This window comes from Nomascus leucogenys, chromosome 22a (assembly GCF_006542625.1).
Source record: "Nomascus leucogenys isolate Asia chromosome 22a, Asia_NLE_v1, whole genome shotgun sequence".
Lineage (NCBI taxonomy): Eukaryota > Metazoa > Chordata > Mammalia > Primates > Hylobatidae > Nomascus > Nomascus leucogenys.
The window spans coordinates 71,092,599-71,113,888 of NC_044402.1; the positions used below are offsets into that span (position 1 = coordinate 71,092,599).

At 37.3% G+C, this 21,290-nt stretch overlaps 1 protein-coding gene across 1 annotated transcript in view; it reads left to right on the top strand.

The window, feature by feature from the left end:
* Positions 1-20,561, top strand: part of ERICH2 (glutamate rich 2) — a 28,561-nt gene extending 8,000 nt beyond the window's left edge. The window contains exons 5-10 of the mRNA XM_012500546.2: positions 1,397-1,492; positions 3,861-4,009; positions 6,247-6,434; positions 14,477-14,534; positions 19,633-19,704; positions 20,365-20,561. Coding sequence (XP_012356000.1) covers positions 1,397-1,492; positions 3,861-4,009; positions 6,247-6,434; positions 14,477-14,534; positions 19,633-19,704; positions 20,365-20,489 — 688 coding nt within the window. The 3' untranslated portion in view covers positions 20,490-20,561. The remainder of the gene's footprint in view (positions 1-1,396; positions 1,493-3,860; positions 4,010-6,246; positions 6,435-14,476; positions 14,535-19,632; positions 19,705-20,364) is intronic.
* The last annotated feature ends 729 nt before the right edge of the window (positions 20,562-21,290 follow it).

The window sequence follows — 21,290 nt, forward strand, 5'->3', positions numbered from 1 at the left end:
TGGGATTCTTCTATTCAAATTCATATTGTTTTGGTTTATTCTAAATATTGGCTGGGAAAAATTCTACCCTAGGCAACATATATTTAAATTTTCATATTGTCAAAACTGAAAATGTCCACCTTGGCTTTTGTTGTACATTATATATATATTACATATTATGTAATACATGTTTTTATATTAAAGAGAAAGTAATGTATAGCAAATCAGTGACAGAAGACCTTATTTATTTTCATTTAAAGTTACAATCAACCAGAAAAAGCCTTGTTACATATGGTAATCTACATGTAATTTTATATGTATCCTATTACATGGTTGAAAACATTTAATAAAATCTAAAAAATGTTTAGTTGTCTTTGAGGGATATTTGAAATATAACTTTCAATAATAGTAATAGAAGTTACTAGATCATAGATGAAAAGAAATTACTGTTGTATCCATGAGCCCCAATGTTCTTTGAGTGATAAGCAGTGTTGGAACTGGAGCAAGGATGTTCCACCTCCTGAGGTGGATAGACCCTGGGGATAAATCAGATGCAGCCTAGGCCAAATAGAAAAGCAGAGTGGCTACTTGTTCTCTTGATCTCAGTCATAATTGCATCTGCCTCTCAAACTGCTTCTTGCAAGGTCAAAATGATCATTTCCCTTTAATTTGCTTTCAGAGAAGGACAAGGGTGGATAGTGTAGCCAATAAGCTTCACAGGTGTGTAGTTTTGTCACCTCAGGTACTTCACCCAGAGTTGAAGGTAAACAGGGATAGTCCTAGAGAAAAATGATCAAGTAGGAAAAAACATCGGAGTGGGGGGATCTTTGCATGGAAGACCTGCAAAGTTGATGAATTTTTTCAGCGTAGCTTCCATTCCACTCTCCACCCTGCTGCTGGCGTCATAGTCTGACTGGCAAGTGAGATTTGCCAAAAGATTTCATTTAGGTTGGGTTAGGGAAAACTAAAAGTTTTTTCTTTGCTTTAGTTTTTGTATTTTTCACTCCAGTCCCAGCCACAAGAAGTATATGGATTCTATAAACCACAAGTTTCAAACTTCTGGGCACACAAATCCCACATTTAACATTTTCTTTTTCCTTAGAAATCCTATGTGGGAAAGATTTTGTCTACCCAGCAAATTGCTTTTGGTTAACAAACTATTTTCAGCAGTAGAAATAAAATAGGTATTTAATGCTGGATAAAGTTTTCTAGATTTTGGACCTTACTTGATTTTTTGGTCAAGCTTTCAAGCATAAAGATTGAGGGGAAAATGGCTGAAGCAAATCCACAGCACTCAACGCTGACTGAGCTTGAAAAAAATTGTATCTCTAGGACTTTTCTTACATAATCACATGTTTTATCACCTTTTCTGAAACGAATAATGAGCTATTTTTTATTCCCATTTTTATACCTCAAGTAAATGCCTCTTTGGACGCAGACCAAGATTGACAAGCAAACTTAATACCTCATCAACACAGGTCTCTCTAAATGTAGCTAAAACATTCTCAGAAAAGTAAGTTTTAATTAATTTTGTTTTTAGGCCCATGTTTGACAAGTATAAATCATTTTATGACAAAATTTAAAATAGAAATCTCCTGAAAAAATTATTTCTATAGAAGTTTTGGGACACTAAATATACCCAACACGCTGAGGAAAAAATTCTACAACTTAGGTTATCTGCCCTCTAGCATAAATATGTTCCAATGGAATGTCTAACCTGATTAACTCTGTAATTTTATTAAGTACTAAATTAAAGACTTGCATTTCCAAAGAATATTATTACGTAAAGTAAAATTTTAAATCTTTCCTCAGTTGTAATTGTAGTTAACAAAAACAGATCTGTTAGAGTATATTAGTTACCTGTTTTTCTTAAATAGTTAGGGGCCTTATTACCATATTATTATTACCATATTACCATAAATAACATCACTTTCTCAAATAGAAGTCAATAGATTTTAGGTGAAGAGGAAATTGACCTTTGGGCCTCTGATTCTTTGAAACTGTGCAAGAAAGACCATCGAAAGTGAACAGAAAAGCTATTTGTATCTTACTGTTAAAATCAGGATTTGATCAGCTCTCATATAGGTATTTTTCTGGCATGTTCACTGCTTCCAAATAGTAATATTCCATTTATCTTCAGGTCATTGAGTATGTTGGCTGACTCCATGTGTGTTTCATTAAAATTATTATAGGCATTTCCGGTTATTCAAATACCTAGAACTATACTAGCTAAATTCCTGTTTTAAGGGATGTAACTCAGTGAATATGTAAGTGCCATATTTTATTCTAAAGCACACATTTTTTTCATATTTTAACGCCTTTTACAATCAATGTCATCTTACACTTATATTTGGCAATATTTTTTTCTTTTTTAGTGTACATAAAACAATGGTATGTCTTATAATAAACATTGTATCTTAGATTCAATGAAATACTTTAATTCAGGGAAGAAAAAAGACATCAAAGCCCTTTTATGTAGATCAGCTATGAGAGCATATAAATTTTAGTAATCACTAGTGTGGTGACCTTTTACATAACAGGAGTCTCACAATCCTGGAAACTGAGTATTTCAGTGATTCCACAACTTTTCATATGTAGAGTTTCTTCTTGGATGCTTTCTGTCACAATTAGAAGACCAAGCAGGGCAGAGGCAGAACAAATGTAAATCGTCTTTGCTGTGCATTTTTCATTTCCATAGAAGGGTTTTGCTTTAGCCATATATACTAGGGGAATAAAGATTCCATTCCCTCCCGTAGTATTAAGGATATAACAACCTGGTCAACCTATTTGCTAAATTAGTGCATAGGACCACTAACTTAACTACTAATGTTCTGGATTTACATTTCCACGAGGGAAAAAAACAGAGCCATTATAACTTTGGGGAACAAATAATACTTTACATCTTTTTATATATTTCCATGCAAACTAGAAGGTGAATTTTTAAAACTTCATGAAGGAGACAAATTGAAAGATTCTCAAGACCTCAAAAAAAGAGACTGGGGGGCCGGGCCTGGTGGCTCATGACTGTAATCCCAGCACTTTGGAAGGCCGAGGTGGGTGGATCACAAGGTCAGGAGTTCAAGACCAAACTGGCCAAGGTGGTGAAACCCCGTTTCTACTAAAAATACAAAAATTAGCCGGGCATGGTGGTAGGCGCCTGTAATCCCAGCTACTAAGGAGGCTGAGGCAGAGAATTGCTTGAACCTGGGAGGCAGAGGTTGCAGTGAGCCGAGATCGCGTCACAGCACTCCAGCCTGGGTTATGGAGCGAGACTTGGTCTAAAAAAAAAAAAAAAGAGAGACTTGGGTTTTTTTCCCACAAGCATAGGGTGCCTGTCTTTGTGAACAGAGGGCACCGCATTAAGAATTCCTTGTTTAAGTGTGTTATTTACTAACATGAAGCTTCAAGTTTAAAGATTAAAAGGGAGAGTTAACCCATTTTTGTTAAGCTACTTAATGAAAAAGCCTATTTTATATTATGACCAAGGGCTAATAGTGTTGGATTCTGCATAGCATTTAGCAATGGCAAAAATCAATTTATAAACTTAAAAACTCAAGGCTAATTTTCTTAGTTTTATTCCATCATGTCACTATGATGTACCAAAGACATTTATATAACTGATTACTTAACTGCTCTGTGTTAAAGAACTCTGAAAAGAGTCTAAGAATTGTTATACAATAACAAATGCCAGTCAGCAATAGAATTTTAATCATCGTGAAATAATTTGTAATGCTTTTCCACAAAGAAGATACTACATTTTAGCTATTTAGTTTATTGTTGGCATATTATATCGTATGTTTATATTAAATGTAGTGTGTGTGTTTAAAGCATTAAACAGAATTATGACCTAAGAAAATATTTTTTCACTGTCTAACATAAAGGAAGGAAGTCCCTTCTAAGAATATTGAAAATAAAGTCTCTTTAAAGACTACTGAAAATAGACTATCTTCAAGGAGTATCGAAAGTAAAGATATCGTGACAAGTCTACAATCTGACCTATTGTCATCTTCCTGCTTAAAAGAAAGCACAGGTAATAACATTTGTTTCATTGAATTAACTAACTATGGCTTCTAATTGAACCCTCCTTTTCTGCGACCTTTGGGAACTGACAACTCTGTAGATCTGGGGTGGGTCATGAGAATCAGTAGTTCTTCAAAGTCATGTTCTAGGTGATTCTTATATTCAGCCAGGTATGAGATCCATGGATACACATTACATAAGATGATAATTACAGAGTCTTAAGTCCTGGAATGAATTAAAATACCTATGAAAGCATTAACACATTCCATTCATTTAACAACAGTTGAAAGCCAGAGTGCCAGGCACTGGTTTAGAGGCTATGGATACAACAGTTGGCAAAATAGGGAAAGCCCTTGTCCTTATAAAGTTTACATTCTAGTAGAAGACAGACAGCTGACTATTAAAAATAACAGGCCAGGTATAGTGGCTCATACCTGTAACTCTCAGCACTTTGGGAGACCAAGGCAAGAGGATCGGCCCAGGTCCAGCCCTAGAGTCTGAGACCAGACTGGACGATATAGCAAGACCCCATCTTTAAAAAAAATTTAAAATTAAAAAAGAAAAATTGCCAAGCACGCTAGTATACACTTGTAGTCCTGGCTACTAGGAAGGCTGAGGCAGGAGGATTGCTTGAACCCAGGAGTTCAACGCTGCAGTGAACTATGATCATGTGCCTGCACCAGGTGGGTGACAGAGCAAGACCCTGTCTCAAAAAGAAGTTTAAAAAATTTTGAAAATTAAAAATAAAAATAAATAAAAATAGGCTGGTGCAAACATAGTAAGTTATCCAAGTTGATTGTTCATAGCTACAGAATTAACTCCTTGTTTTACTCTTTCTCCCCTTCTCACTACTGCACTTGACTAGTCTAAAAGAAAAAACAATTAAAAACACAAACACTGTAAACTTAGCACTTTGGGAGGCCGAGGCGGGTGGATCACTTGAGGCCAGGAGTTCAAGACCAGCCTAGCCAACGTGGCGAAACCCCATCTCTACTAAAAATACAAAAATTAGCCGGGTGTGGTGGCACATGCCTGTAATCCCCGCTACTCAGGAGGCTAAGGCACGAGACTCACTTGAACCTGGGAAGCAGAGGCTGCAGTGAGCTGAGATCATACCGCTGAACTCCAGCCTGGGTGACAAACCGAGACCCTGTCTCCAAAAAAATAAATAACTAAAAATAAAAACACAAACACATAAGCAAGGTAATTGCAGGTTGTGGTAGGTGCTATAATGTAAATAAACAGCTCCTGGGGAGAGGACTGCTTTAGATCTAAAGATCAGGAAACTTCTCTCATGCTGCTAAGTGTTTGTGAAGTGAATGAGACAGTTCCTGGGACATCACGAAATGTCCCTAATTCCTCATTATGACCTCCCTTGGTGACATCAGTGCATTGCGTCAGTCTACAGGCTGAGTGCACACTGGACGATCAGGGCGGTTGTGAGCTGATAGAGACTGTAAATGAACCAGAAACAGGTAGACAGATGGCCTGAATAACACAACCATCATTCTCTTAGAAGAACTTGATATTCCTTTTCAGGGTAGCACTTTGGGTTTAGAGTCGGGAGTTTGTTTTAGAGTCATAAGTTTTATCTTTTTTGTTGTTGTTGTTCTGTGTTTTCTTAACATTGTCTTCTATGAAGCTCTCCTAGATTTCCTCATTTTCTTCTTTCTAACACAATGTATATACACTATTTAGAGTAGCTCATGGCCACCTTCCCATCAAAGAAGGCATCTCAGAGACTTCCCAGGCACTCAAAATCATACAAGAAGGGGTGGATGTAACACAAGTTCAATTTCAAACTGTGAAAGACTTCCACAAAGCTGAAGGAGCCAGCAGGCTCACTCAGTAGTATTTCCCCAGGAGATGATTTAAACTTACTTTAATAGAAGTATATTTATTTTATTGTGTATTAGTAAAAATAGTACAAGATATAGTTAAGAATATGGACTCTAGGGCCAGACTGACTCACAGATCTACCACTTAATAAGCTGTGTGAAGTTGGCCAGTATATTCAACCTCTGTCCCTCAGTTTCCTCACCTATAAATGGGAATAAAAATAGTACCTGCTGCCTTGATGTTGAGAGATTTAAATGAGTTAAAATATGTAGTGTTTTGAATATGTTTTATGATAATTATGTTACTTTTATTAATATATCAGTTTAATGAATAGTAATAGGACCTGGCAAAATTTAATTTGTGAACTTTTCGATGTCTATTGATTAAATTAGGTATATTCTCTTTTAGGTGAAGTGAGCAAAGATGCAGTCATTGTAAAGCAGGAGAAAAATAATGAATATTGCCTTCAGGATATTGATGATAAATTGTCAGAATCAGCAGAGGATGATGGTGAAGATGATACCAATGATGAAGATGATGATGAAGATAGTAACCCTAAAAAGAATACTCGGGCCCCACTAGAGTTAATGGCAGAAGTAAGTTTTACTTGTGCATATAATTTAAGAAACTTTAAAATATTGAAATAACTAAAGATTGAAGATTTAAAATCACTACTGTGAGAACTAAAAAAGTGGATCTCATGGAGGCAGAACATAGAATGGTGGTTACCAGAAGCTGGACGGGAAGAAGGGAGATAAAGAGAAGTTCGTTAAGGGGCACAAAAGTACATTTAGATGGAAGGAATAAATTCTAGTATTCAGTAGTACAGTAGGGAAATTATAGTTAACAGTAGTTTACTGTATACTTTAACCAGAAGAGAAAAATTGTAATATTCCCAGCACAAAGAAAAGATAAATGTTTGAGATGATGGATAATCCAATTGCCTTGATTTTATCATTACACATTGTATACAAGTATCAAACATGTACCCCCAAAATGTATACAATATTATATATCAATAAAAAATAAACATTTTTAAAAATTAATAAAAAGATCCTTGTCCACACACAGATGCTTACCTGGCTACTCGTCTCTCTTACTACTTTCACCAGGTTAGAGGTGAAAGAAGATTCTGGAAGGGACATGCAGTATTTTGGTAAGGCTGAGGCAGGAGTAAGAGAAGTTTGGGTATAAAACTCTTCAAGGACTGCTTTAAGGAAAGCTTTCTCTACACGGGCACCATGCTAGTTGCTGGGGATATAGGAATAAATAAGAAAGACCTGTCTTCGCCCTTGATAACAGGCGCATATATAAATAATTACAATAAGATGAAATGCATGCTAATAACAAAAGTATTTATTAAGTTTTCTGGGAACAGGGAGGATTAAGGGACTAACTGAGAAAAGAAGCAGGAGGATCAAAGAGTAAGAGGAGGATTTTTAGAGGAAGAGACACGAATAGAATCTTGGAAACCTGACAGAAGAAGCAAGTATAGAATTCATCTGTTAAAACAAGAGAAGGCATTACTGGCATCAGAAAAGGCACATATGAAGGCATTGAAGCCTGAAACAACACACTCAAAAATTATACAAAAGCATTTACTGACAATTCTATGGGGAACAAAACAATTTTACCTCGCTTGTTGTGATATTACAGTCTACCTTTAATTATTATTATACAACCTCATGTATGTTGTATAATAGGACATTCATTTCCCTTTCCCATCCTTTGTATTATTTCCCATACATTTTACTTGTATTAATGCATATGTTATAAGCCCCTCAATGCATTATTTTTTAAATGGTTAATTCTCTTTTAAAGAGATTTTAAAATCTCTTTTCAAATGTCCTTTTTATTTACCCACATATGTGCAATTTCTGGTGTTCTTCATAGCTTTCTATAGATCCCAATTTCTACCTGATATCATTTTCCCTTTACCCAAAAAACTTCCTTTAGTATTTCTTATAATGCAGTTCCACTGGCAATAAATTCTCTCAGCTTTTTTTTGTCTTAAAAGGTCTTAATTTCATTTTCATTTAAAACAAATATTTAGCTGGAGAATTCTAGATGGCCAAGATTTTTTTCTAGTGCTTTGAACAGTTACTTCATTGTCTCATAGCTTGCATAGTTTCAGAAGAGATATCTGCTGTTCTTATCTTTATTCATCTGTATATAATGTCTTATAAAAAAATTTTCTTCCATATTATTTTATTTCACAATTTGATTATGACGTGCCTAGGTGTGGTTTTCCTCATATTTCTTCTGCTCATTAAGATTCTTGGATCTGTGAGTTTATAGTCTTCATCAGGTTTGGGAAATGTTCAGTTATTCTTCAAATATTTTTTCTGACCTCTGCTCTTCCTGTTTTCATCTAAGGTGCAATTGCTAAAATGCTGAACCACCCAGTATTGGCCCAGAGGTCACTGATATTCCACTTAAATTTTTTTCAGGTTTTTTCATTTTTTTTTTAGATAATATCTATTGCTATGTCAAGTTTATAATCTTTTCTTTGCAGTTATAATCTGCTGTTAATCCCATCCTGCATTGTATTTTTTTTGCATTTCAGATACTATAGTTATCATCTCTAGAAGTTCTATTAAGAAATTTTTATACCTATTATTTCTCTCATCATCATGTTCACATTTACCTCTGTTTTTGAGCATATGGCATATATTTATAATAGCTGTTTTAACATGCCCGCCTGCTATTCTATCATCTTTGTTAATTCTAGGTCAGTTTCTACTGACTGTTTTCTCCTGCTTATGGGTCTTATTTTCCTCCTTCTTCGCATGCCTGTATTTTGTTTGTTTGTTTGTTTGTTTAACAGATAGGGTCTTGCTTTGCCAGGCTGGAGTGCAGTGACTACTCACAGGCATGATCGTGATACACTACACCCTTAAACTCCTGGGCTCAAGCAGTCCTGCCTCAGCCTCCTGAATAGCTGGGACTACAGGTGCGCACCACCACACCTGGTACCTGGCAATTATTTACTGAATCCCAAACATTGTAAATTTTATGTTTTGGGGTACAAACTTTTTTAATTTTTCTGTAAATATTGTTGGACTTCGGTAAATATTTGTTCTGGTGCACAGCTAAGGTGCTTGGAAGCAGGTATCTCTTTGACGCTTGCTTTTAAGCTTTGTTAGGGAGCATGCAGGGCAGCCTTTATGTAGTATAAGGACAGTACTAAGGCAGTGCCCTTATGGGGATTCTCCCCAGTGCGCTGCATGTCAGGAGGATCTTCCACTCTGGCTGGTAAGAACATGAGCTGCTCTCAACCCTGTCTGATAGCCAGTGATTATTCCACCTGCTCATTCTGGTGATTCTTTCTCCAGGTTCCGATAGTTTCTTCACACTCACATGCAGATCATTACCAGCCAAAGACTCAAAGAAACACCTCTGCAGATTGCTGGAGCCCTCTGTCTTTGTGAAACTCCCTCCTCTTTTGAAAATTATAGCCACCTTGGCTATAATCTCTGCAGTCCAAACTATGTTATTTCAACCCAGAGAAATCACTGGTTTCTGTTTAGATTCTTCTTCCTCATGCTGGGCCCTGGAAACAGCCTACAAGTGGTAAGCTAAGGCAATCATAGGACCCACTTTTTTTCCCTACTCTAAGAAATATCACTGTCCTGTGATATCTGTTGTCTAGTGTCTGAAAACTGTTGTTTCATATATTTTTGTCTAATTTTATGGTTGTTTAAGGAAGGACAGTAAGTCTGGTCTCTATTATTCCATCAGGGCCAAAAGCCTAATTAGATTTTTAGGGCAAAATAAAAAATGCTTATGTACTTCTCTTCTTAGATAATTTAATTGCTAGCCATGGACTCATATAAAGAAATCAGTCATATTATATTTACTATATTTCCTTCCTAGAATAAAGCATATATAGGAAATTTTGAAACCTCCTTAATATTATAAGGTGCTTTTAAGAAGGAAGAAGAAAAATTGATGCCAAATATTAGAAAGACTTCACTTAGTCTTCTTTTGACTAGACACCTAAATCATTCATGAATTATAAAGCGTTCAATGACCCTATCTACCATAACTAGACTCTCTGGAGTGGCTTGTTTTCTTTTTTTCTTTCTTTTTCAACATTTAATTATAAAAGTTATCCATTAATTCATTTTCATGTAAAAATTCAGATAATATGAGATTGCTTACTTTCATATCTTGTTTTGTACTGCGCGTAAGATTTTTTGTTTTCACAATGCGTCCCTTTTTAGTTGTCCCAATTTTTAATTTTTATTTTATTTTATTTTATTTTTGAGATGGAATCTCGCTCTGTCACCCAGGCCGAGTGCAGTGGCGTGATCTCGGCTCACTGCAGCCTCTGCCTGTCAGGTTCAAGCGATTCTCCTGCCTCAGCCTCCCGAGTACCTGGGACTACAGGTGCACGCCACTACGCCTGGCTAATTTTGTGTGTTTTTTTAGTAGAGATGGGGTTTCACCATGTTGGCCAGGATGGTCTCGATCTCCTGACCTTGTGATTCACCTGCCTTGGCCTCCCAAAGTGCTGGGATTACAGGTGTGAGCAACCACGCCTGGCCAATTTTGTAAATTTTAAAACCTATAGAAAAATGGAAAGAGTAAAACAATGAACACCTGAATACTCTTTACCTAGATTCACTACTCATTAACATTGTGCCTCATTTGCTTTATCTTTCTCTTTTGATGGGAGAGGCATAGATATAGCCTAGCCGTATACTTCTTCTTCTTCTTCTTTATTATTATTTTTTTTTAATTTTTTGAAACAGAGTCTTGCTCTGTCGCCCAGGCTGGAGTGCAGTGGCACAATCTTACCTCACTGCAGCCTCTGCCTCTGGGTTGAAGTGATTCTCGTGCCTCAGCCTCCTGAGTAGCTGGGATTACAGGTATGCACCACCATGCCTGGCTAATTTTTTTTAAGTAGAGATCGGGTTTCACCATGTTGGCCAGGCTGGTCTCGAACTCCTGGCCTCAAGTGATCCGCCCACCTCGGCCTCCCAAAGTGTTGGGATTACAGGCATGAGCCACTGTGCCCATCCTAGATATATACTTCTGACTGAAACACTTGAAATTAGTTGTAGACGTCATGAAACTTCACCCGTAAATACTCAAGCATGGGTCTCCAAAGTTCATTCTTCAGTGTAACACTATATCCTTATCACAACTAAGAAAATTAGTAATAATTCTGTAATATATAATATTCCACCAAATTTAGATTTCTTAATTTATCTTTAAAATGGCTTTTGTAGCTTCTAGCTGGATTTTTTTTCCAGTCAGATTTCATCAGTGTTTATGCTTTTTGTTTAGTTGTTAAGCATCTCTTTATTCTGAATATCACAAATAATTTTTTAAACCTGTCTTCAGCTTAATTTTGGAGTGTTAGATAATTCTCATCAAGGGCTTCTGCAAAACATCCATTGCAAGAATTTCTTAATTTTACTGCCTTTTGAACTGTTAAAGGAAATATATTTTATGCTAACAAAAACAACAAATAGGTCAATACAAGGGAGTCTGAAATTGATTCCATACTTCTTTTCTTTTCCTGAGGCTAGTATTAATATAATGCTTCATTAAATAGACTACCTATTAGATAATATTAAGAAATTCCTAAATGTTTAGGTATGATAGTAATATTTTGATTGGGTTTTATAGTAATGTAAAATGAGATGATATCTGTAAAGTGCTTTAAAATAATCCAGACAGAAGTGGGGAAAGACTGTGTGGTGACATTGGTAGAACCCCAATTTTGAAGCTGAGAATTGGGAAACTGGATTTCTTTTGCTATTCTCTCTACTTTTGTGTATGTTTAAATTTTTCACAATAGATTTTAAAAATATAAAAATAGCTGCATATTTTACTGATCACATTCTCTGTCCATGATCAATTAAACTAGGCATTAACAACAAAAATAACAATAACAAAACCACTTAAAACTAAAAACAATTTTTCCTAAATGGCATGAGTGTAAAACAAAAATAAAAAATAAACTTAAACTGGGCGCGGTGGCTCACGCCTGTAATCCCAGAACTTTGGGAGGCTAGGCAGGAGAATCACTTGACGTCAGGAGTTCAAGACTGGCCTGGCCAACATGGTAAAATCCCATCTCTACTAAAAATACAAACAGCCGGACGCAGTGCCCCAGGCCTGTAATCCCAGCACTTTGGGAGGCCAAGGCAGGTGGATCACCCGAGGTCAGGAGTTCAAGACCAGCCTGAACAACATGGTGAAACCCTGTCTCTACTAAAACTACAAAAATTAGCCAGGCATGGTGGCAGGCGCCCGTAATCCCAGCTACTCAGGAGGCTGAGGCAGGAGAATCTCTTGAACCTGGGAGGCGGAGATTGCAGTGAGCTGAGATGGCGCCACTGCACTCCAGCCTGGGGGATAGAGCAAGACTCTGCCTCCAAAAAATAAAAAGACAAACAATTAGCCAGGTGTGGTGCTGCATGCCTGTAATCCCAGCTACCCAGGAGGCTGAGGCAGGAGAATCGCTTGAACCCAGGAGGCAGAGGTTGCAGTGAGCCGAGATTGCACCACTGCACTCCAGCCTGGGCAACAGACCAAGATTCCATCTCAAAAAAAAAAAAAAAAAAAAAACTTAAAAACTATTTGGAAAATAGTAATCACCACAACACTAAATATTAAAATTTTGAAATGAGCTTAAAATTTCAAATGCTTCAATGATGATGATGATGATGATTCAAGGAAGAATGACAATAAATGAACTAAATATTAATGCCAGAAACTAGAAAAATAAACATAAAACAAGAAAAAGAATTAAACTTTAATTCAAACTAAAAACCAAATTAATGTATCAAGAGTTGGATATTTGAAAAAAGGATGACATAGATATAAACCACTAAATATCATAATTAAAATGGAAGAAAACCACAAATAGGAATGAAAATGAAAATGTCTTAACCTAGACAAGAATAGATTTTATAAATATAAGAATTCTATTGCATGAGTTGAACCTACCATGTTTAAGACCATACCATGTTTAACCTAGACAAGAATAGATTTTGAAAATATAAGAATTCTATTGCATGAGTTGAACCTACCATGTTTAGGTTTAACATACCATGGGCACGGGGTTAAGATAATGTCAAAATTTTACCCTCATGATGATGCGTTAGTAACTTTATACTTCCTTAAGTTTCAGAGAAGTGTCAGGTGGTACAGCAGTCAAACCTTAACTGAGCATGCATTTATCCATATTAATTAGTATGTGAGGCCGAGGCAGGCGGCTCACGAGGTCAGGAGATCAGGACCATCCTGGCTAACATGGTGAAACCCCATCTCTACTAAAAATACAAAAAAATCAGCCGGGCTTTTGGTGGCAGGTGCCTGTAGTCCCAGCTACTCAGAAGGCTGAGGCAGGAGAATGGCGTGAACCCAGGAGGCAGAGCTTGCAGTGAGCCGAGATCGCGCCACTGCACTCCAGCCTGGGCGACAGAGCGAGACTCTGTCTCAAAATAAAATAAAAATAAAATAAAATTTAAAAAAATAAAATAAAATAAAATAGAATAATTAGTATGTGAATGATAATTTTGATGAAATTAATGACATAGAAAAATCTCTGGAAGAGTTATACTTACATTAGAAATAAAAATTTTTTTAACCCATGGCAGAAATTGAGAAAACTGGTAGAGAACTACTTCTGAAAACAGTGTCTGGGTATTTATCAAATATCTGGAAGTGTATGAGAAGGGTCTCTTTTATATTACTATATGCCTCTATCTCTTACAGAATAAAACTCATATACCTGCATGTGGTTCAGAATGTGTCACACACAAGCAAGAACAATCATCAAAGTATAGGGGATTTTTTGTGCATTTTTTTAATGGAAGCAGTCTAAATAGCTATAATAGAAGATTAGTTTAGTAAATTGTAGCCTAAGTAAGTAAAAAATATGTAAGAATATTTCATGCCATGAGGAGAAAATGATCACAATCCATGGTTTATTTTTTTTAAGTTACTAAATAATCTTAAATGTTGTAAATGCATATGTGTTAATTTATGGAAAATAATACTTGAAAGAATATACATGAAGATGTTAAAAATAAACGTGTTTATTTTTCATAGATGGTAGAAATTAAGTGCTTATTAATTTGGGACAGAATATGTGTATTTAGCTTTTAAATTTCCTACATAAAAAAAGATGTATTATTTTGTAACAAGAAAAGTATAATAAAAATAATAAAAACAAAACTGGATGATATAAGAGCAATGCTGGAAAATATCAAATGTACATTTTGTAAGTCTGCATTTTTTTCAACTGTCATATAATTCTGGACTAAGTTACAAATGAAACCTGTATCTGAACCAAAGGAATATTAAAATAAAGTGATTAATGTCTTCACTATCTGTGCCATTTGAATCAACCTACATATTCTCAAATTGTTCAGTAGTACATACACAGTATGGTTGCAGGAAAGCAGAGGTATCATCCTTACCCCATGTGGCTTTGCCATCAGAGGTACTTCAATAGCCTTGATTAATTGATTGACTATTCATTATAGACTGACTCCTGGAAAAACATGTGGAAATGTTAAAAGCAAAATAACTAATGATTAATGGAAGATTTTCTAGGGAGTTTAGAGTTGACAACATTTAAATTCACTTATCTGAAGAATTTAATGTTTTCCAGTTCCTGAGAGCAGAAATGGCCCGAGAATACCAGCTGGCAAAAAAATTATGTCAGATGAGTAAGTACAAAATACTTTCATATTTTCTAATCTTCTCTTTGTTTTCAAAAATGAATTCCATAATATATAAAATGGATTGATTATCATAGGTCTAGTGAATTCCCTGATAGTGTCTCAGTGATTCCTTGATAATAAATTAGGTTGATTGGTATAAGGACTAATTTAGATCTCTAGAGTACATTTTAGTGGAATAAATTAATGTAAACTAGCATCGGCTAATTGCCATCACTGGAAAATAAATCAAAAATTTTACCCTCATGATGATGGGTTAGTAACTTTATACCTTTAGTTTCAAAGAAGTGTCAGGTGATACAGCAGTCAAACCTTAACTGAGCATGCATTTATCCCACAAACATTGAGTGCCAACACGTGCCAGCCACTGTTCCAGGCACTGGAAATAATCAATCAGACAGATGACAATCCCACATTTGTGTCTAGTGTTGCAAAGACAATAAACAGATAGTGTGTCATGAATGATAGGTGCCATGGTGAGAAAGTAGGGAAGAAGGAGTAGAAGGTACTGGAGGAAGGCAAAACGTTTTAAATAGGATGGCCCAGGAAGGCCTCACTGAAAGACTTGAGGAATAGCCACGTGAATATCTGGAGGAAGAGTGTGCCAGGGAGGATGAATGGCAAATGTGCTATGACAGGAGTGTGCCTGAAAGGAATAGTGAGGAGGACAGTGTAACTGGAGCAGAATGAGCATGGGGAAGTGTGATAGGAAATGAAGTCAGAGGCATCATAGGCAGGGGGTTGTCAGATTGCATAGGATCTTTTCTTTCCCTGAGGTGGGAAAACCACTGGAGGCTTTTGAGTAGAGCAATGATATGATCTACCTTATTTTTCTTTTTATCTTTGGTTTTTAGTGGTTTGACTTGATGTTCAAAATAGTTGTGGGTTTTTTGTTGCAGTTGTACTGTTCAGGGCATTTGCTGAGTTTCTTAACTCTGTGGGTTGATGTTTCTATCAGCTTTGAAAATTTCTTGGCCATTACCTTTTCAAATACCACTTCTACTCTATTCTCTCTCTTCTCTTCCTGGGTCTCCAATTACACATAAATTAGACTTTTTTTTTCATGGTGTCCCATGTGTATCTTATACTCAGCTCTAGTGTGTTTTGTTTTCCTTCCTTCCTTCCTTCCTTCCTTCCTTCCTTCCTTCCTTCCTTCCTTCCCTTCCTTCCTTCTCCTTCCTTTCTTTTTTTTTTTTTTTTTTTTGACAGGTCTCGCTCTGTCACCCAGGCTGGAGTACAGTGGTGTAATCTCTGCTCACTGCAACCTCTGCCTCCTGAGTTCAAGTGATTCTTATGCTTCAGCCTCATGAGCAGCTGGGATTACAGGCTTGTGCCACCATGCCTGGCTAATTTTTGTATTTTTAGTAGAGATGGGGGTTTCACCATGTTGGCCAGGCTGGTCTCGAACTCTTGGCCCCAAGTGATTCTCCTGCCTCAGCCTCCCAAAGTGCTAGGATTACAGGGTGAGCCATGGCGCCTGGCTCTCTTTCTTTTATTTCTATGTGTCAGTTTTAATATTTTCTACCTACCTGTTTTTGAGTTTCTTTATCTTCTGCTGTGTCCAATATGCTGTTAAAACTATTTAGTGAGTCCAAGGTTGTCTTTTCCAATTTTAGAATTTCCGTTTAACGATCTGGAAAGATTCTGGTTCTTTGTTGAACTCTATCATCTTTTCAACTATTTTATGCATCTTTTTCTTCGAACATATTAGTGATAATACATTAAAAAAGATAAAATAGCAACTCTACAATTAAACTTGTTGGCAGCAGGACTCAAAATATTAAGTAGTGTTAAACTTAAATTCATTCTTACAGTAAAGTCCGTAAGTGAAAATGTAGCACAGGGATTGAGTGAGGGTCTGCCCTCGCTTGCCTCACAAGAGTCCCAACTGTGGATAGAGTACTTCTAGATCATTGGTTCATTTTACAAATTGGTTTCTTGAATACTTCAACACTTCCTATCTTGTATCTGAGGTAAATAATCCTTTCAAGTACTTTAGACCTTTAGAGCCATTGAATAAAATATTTTAGTCAAAATTATTTTTGGTGACCCACAAATATAGAATTTTTTTTTGAGACAGGGTCTTGCTTTGTCACCCAGGCTGGAGTGCAGTGGCACAATGTCAGCCACTGCAGTCTCAATCTCCCAGCTCAGGCAATCCTCCCACCTCAGCCTCCCTAGTAGCTGGGACTACAGGTGCGTACCACCACACCCACTAATTTTTGCATTTTTTGTAGAGACGGGTTTTGCCATATTCTCCAGGCTGGTCTCGAACTGCTAGGCTCAAGTGATCTGTCTGCCGTGGCCTCCCAAAGCAATGGGATTACAGACGAGAGTCACTGCATCCAGCCAGAATTTCAAATTAGAAGAAATCCTGATAGAATCATGTTCAATTTTCTATTTTTATAAAAACACTGAAGTATTATTATTACTATTTTTGAGGCAGGGTATCACTCTGTCACCCAGGCTGGAGTGCAGTGGTGTGATCACAACTCACTTCAGCCTTGAACTCCCATGCTCAAGGGATCCTACCACCTCGGCCTCTCAAGTAGCTAGGACTGTGGACATGTAACACCATGCCCAGGTAATTTTTGTATTTTTTGTAGAGGTGGGATTTCACCACATTGCCCAGGTTGGTCTCAAACTCCTGGGCTCAAGCGATCCTTCCACCTCAGCCTCCTGAAGTGTTGGGATTACAGTCATGAGCCATTGCACCTGGCCAAAAGTGGTTTTTAAATGGAACTGAAAGTCAAGAGTCCAAAGTACTTCACGTTTCTCCATTCATCTCATGAGTGACTATGAGATTTGGTGCCAATGAATCTTCCTATTTTTTGGTCACTTCACCTGTAAGTCAAAAGCCTGCAGCTCAGTCTCTTTAGGGTACCACACTTCTGCTCCCAGGCAGCCTGAGATTCTCTACATAATACATGGAGGTCCTGGAAGACTTATTTAATAAATCATCCGTTGTAAATGTTAAAGAATAATGGCTCAAAAACCAAAATACTTCATGCCATTATATGTCTAATGCAAATACAGATATATTGTATCTTCCGAAAATATAGTTCCTACAAAACCTTCTATTTATTTTTGAATAAAATAACTCACTCTTTCCTATTAGCCTACAGTATACTTTTAAAGAAACTAGTATCTAAAGAAGCAAGCTAGAGAAACCCTCTTCTGGAAAGAAGCTTAGCCTCAGAGATTTAGACTGTTAATGATAAGCATATTTTAGTCCAAGGTAAAATGTGCAAAAAATTACTTTGCTCAGAAACCTTATGGGTATGTATAATGATACATAAAATACTTATAGGATCCTTAAAAGCAGCTTCTAAGCAGGCACGCAGTCATGCTAAACCAGATTGATGACAAATTGTTGGTTATGTTAGTAGATTAGGAAATAAAGTCCCTTATTTGGTGTATCAAGATGAAAGCCATGGGTGGGATCCTATGAGCCAATGGGGTCTAGTTCAACCATCCACAATGGTTATCTCTCTCTCTCTTTTTTTTTTTTTTTTTTGAGACAGAGTCTCCCTTAGTCACTTAGGCTGGGATGCAGTAGCACGATCTTGACCCACTGCAACCTCCATCTCCTGGGCTCATGTCATCCTCCCGCCTCAGCCTCCCAAGGAGCTGGGACTACAAGCAAATGTTACCACGCCCAGCTAATTTTTGTATTTTTTTGTAGAGACAGGGTTTCACCAGGTTGCGAAGGCTGGTCTTGAACTCCTGAGCTCAAATGATCCACCTGCCTCAGCCTCCCAAAGTGCTGGGATTACAAGTGTCAGGCACCATGCCCAGCCTCACAATTATGTCTTACTTTTAGCCAGATGAAGAGCACACTTGATGTTTCAGTGCCCCCCTTGGAGGCCACCAAGATATTGAGCAGGAGTCACAACATTAAACGGATGATGCAAAATTATGAATACTCCTCAAGGCTGGTAGGAAGAAGTAGAGAGAGATCTGTGGAGCGAGATCTAAAAATGTGAATAAAATAGTCTAGACAACTCTGAAACTAAGGGTATAAATCTTTCTGGCCTCTAGGATTTCGGTAACATACTAACAAGCCTAAAAAAGTCTATTGGTGTGGTCCAAAAGAAAGGTGACACAGTCACATAAAGGATCAGCAGAAAGGAATAAATAGTACTGAAAACGATGGGTCCAATGAAGGTGGAGAACGTTGTTGAGCAGGCAATGACCAACGTGTAGACTACAGTAAAAGTTGTCAAGATGAAGAGAAAGAAGTAACATCAGTTTCCCCTATTGGAAAGATGTAACAAAATGGCATCTCTAGCATGGAAGAGGTTGCATTAAAAACAAACAAACAAAAACTTCCTCTGTGTTGCGATGAGACCTTTAGTAAAGGATGTCATGTAGATGGGTGGATGACATGAGATGAAGGATTAACAGACCTCTAGGCACACAGTCTTCTCATTAGCAAAGTCTCCATATTTTGCAGAATTTGTACCTTCTTTGGGAAATGATTATGTTCATGAAACACTCTGGCTACTGGCCTATGAGGGAAGCTATATTGAGGTGATAGAGATTGCATTCTATGGATAGGAGGTAGAAAATATAATGAGGGCTGGGTGCAGTGGCTCATGCCTGTAATCCCAGCACTTTGGGAGGCCGAGGTGGGTGGATCACCTGAGGTCAGGAGTTTGAGACCAGCCTGGGCAACATGGTGAAACCCTGTCTCTACCAAAAATACAAAACTTAGCCAGGCGTGGTGGCACACACCTGTAGCTACTCAGGAAACTGAGGCATGAGAATCACTTGAACCTGGGAGGCAGAGGCTGCAGTGAGCCAAATCATGCCACTGCACTCCAGTCTGGGTAACAGAGCAACACCCTGTCTCAGGGAAAAAAAAAAAGAAAGCAAATATAACGAGGATCATTTATCTTCCAAAGCACAAAATATAAGTGCAGCATTTTCTCTATTTGCACTCAGATATACCTGTGGTATAATTGTTAGTGTTTATCGCATTGTGCATTTCACCTGCTCTGACTGACAGTTCAATTTCATTTTAAGGAGCCTGTTTGCTGAAACACTGAACGTTAATAATACACATTCTGTTGTCCATTTTCAGTCCTAATCTATGAACCAGAAAATCCTGAGGCCAAGGAGTTTTTCACACTTATTGAAGAAATGTTGCTGATGGGTAATTTTAAAAATTGAAATTCCTTGTTTCTCATAGAACTATAAGCAGTCACTTTTTAAAAACCCATTATCCCGGGAGATTGTCAATACATCTTTAGGAAGTGGTTAAGAAAAGGCTAAATGGCTGTTTTAAATGGTTTAGTGAAACAGCTTGTCCTCTGTGGATGGTCACAATGACCCCCTTCTCTCTGTGGGATAGAACTGCCCAAGCAGAGCAGGCTCCCTGGGCACCAGGCATCAGGTATTGACAAGCAGAACCATACTAACACAGCTGCGTGTTAAAGGAATTACCCACAATTCCAAGGGAAGCCAAACCCTCTCAGTTACCCTGTCTCACTTCCTTTCAATGGACAATTTTACTATTGTCAATAAAATTCTATGATAGAAAGAATTCTATGAAATTATTAAATAGAATTTCATTGACAATAGTAAAATTATTTTTATAGACTTACGTTTTAAATTATCAAAAACACCTGTATGCCAGTAAAAATACGTTTCTTCTTTGTACTACCGCTTTGACCCTAGTGCGGTTAGCCAAGTCCAACTCAGTTCTTCTGTTGCAAATATATGTATTTCTTGGTAGAGCGAGGGGCAAGGAGAATTATTTTTCAGAGTGAAATATTAAGAAACACTTAAGCAATCCTCTTCCTTTCTGTGGCAGAGAAAACTCAGAATCGTGAGCAAGATGGTGAAGACAGTGATGAAGACAGCAGCGGTGAGAGTAAAGGAGAAAGCGATGAGGAGCTGAGTGACGAGAGCTCTGACGAAGGTGAAGATGGATCATGAGTGTTGGTGTGATACTTAAAGCTTCACGTATTTTCATTAATGTATACCATGCAAATATAAAGACGAGAATGACATTTTAGTCTAATTCTTCCTTATTTGGTACAGTTTCTTTTAAGTTATCTATATTCTTAGCTTAAGACTTTTCCTAATATTTAGGCCTTAGCTCAATATATGAGTTACTCAGAGAGGAAAATAGTTGAAAACACTTACACAGCACTATGTGCCAGGTACTGTTCAAACTGCTCTACACACATTATATAATTCAACAACTCCATTAAGTGCTATTATTATGCCATTCTACAGATGAGAAAACTGAGGCACAGAGAGGGTGAATAATTTGTGCAGTATCATACACCTATTTGTTTGTAGAGGCTGGATTTGTGCATGGTCATTATTGCCCCAGAATTCATACGTTTAGTCCCCTATAAATTACCACCATTTCAGGTACTTTTATATCATTCATCATTTGTTTATTTGTTTGTCTAGATAATGGGATCTTGCCACATCAACCAGGCTGGTCTCGAACTCCTGGCCTCAAGCGATCCCCCCATCTTGGCCTCCCAAAGTTCTGAGATTACAGGCATGAGCCACTGTGCCCAGCCCATTCATTGTGTGTTCTTTACAGCATGTAGCAGTGTCTGAAATGCTTGTTTAATTGTTCATTTCATCTTCTCCCTACCTGCCAGAGAATGTAACACCCATGAAGCAGAACTTTATCATTTTCCTCATAATATCCCTAGCAACTGGACAAGTACCTGGCAAATAATAGAACATATATACCAAATGAATGAACAAATGAAG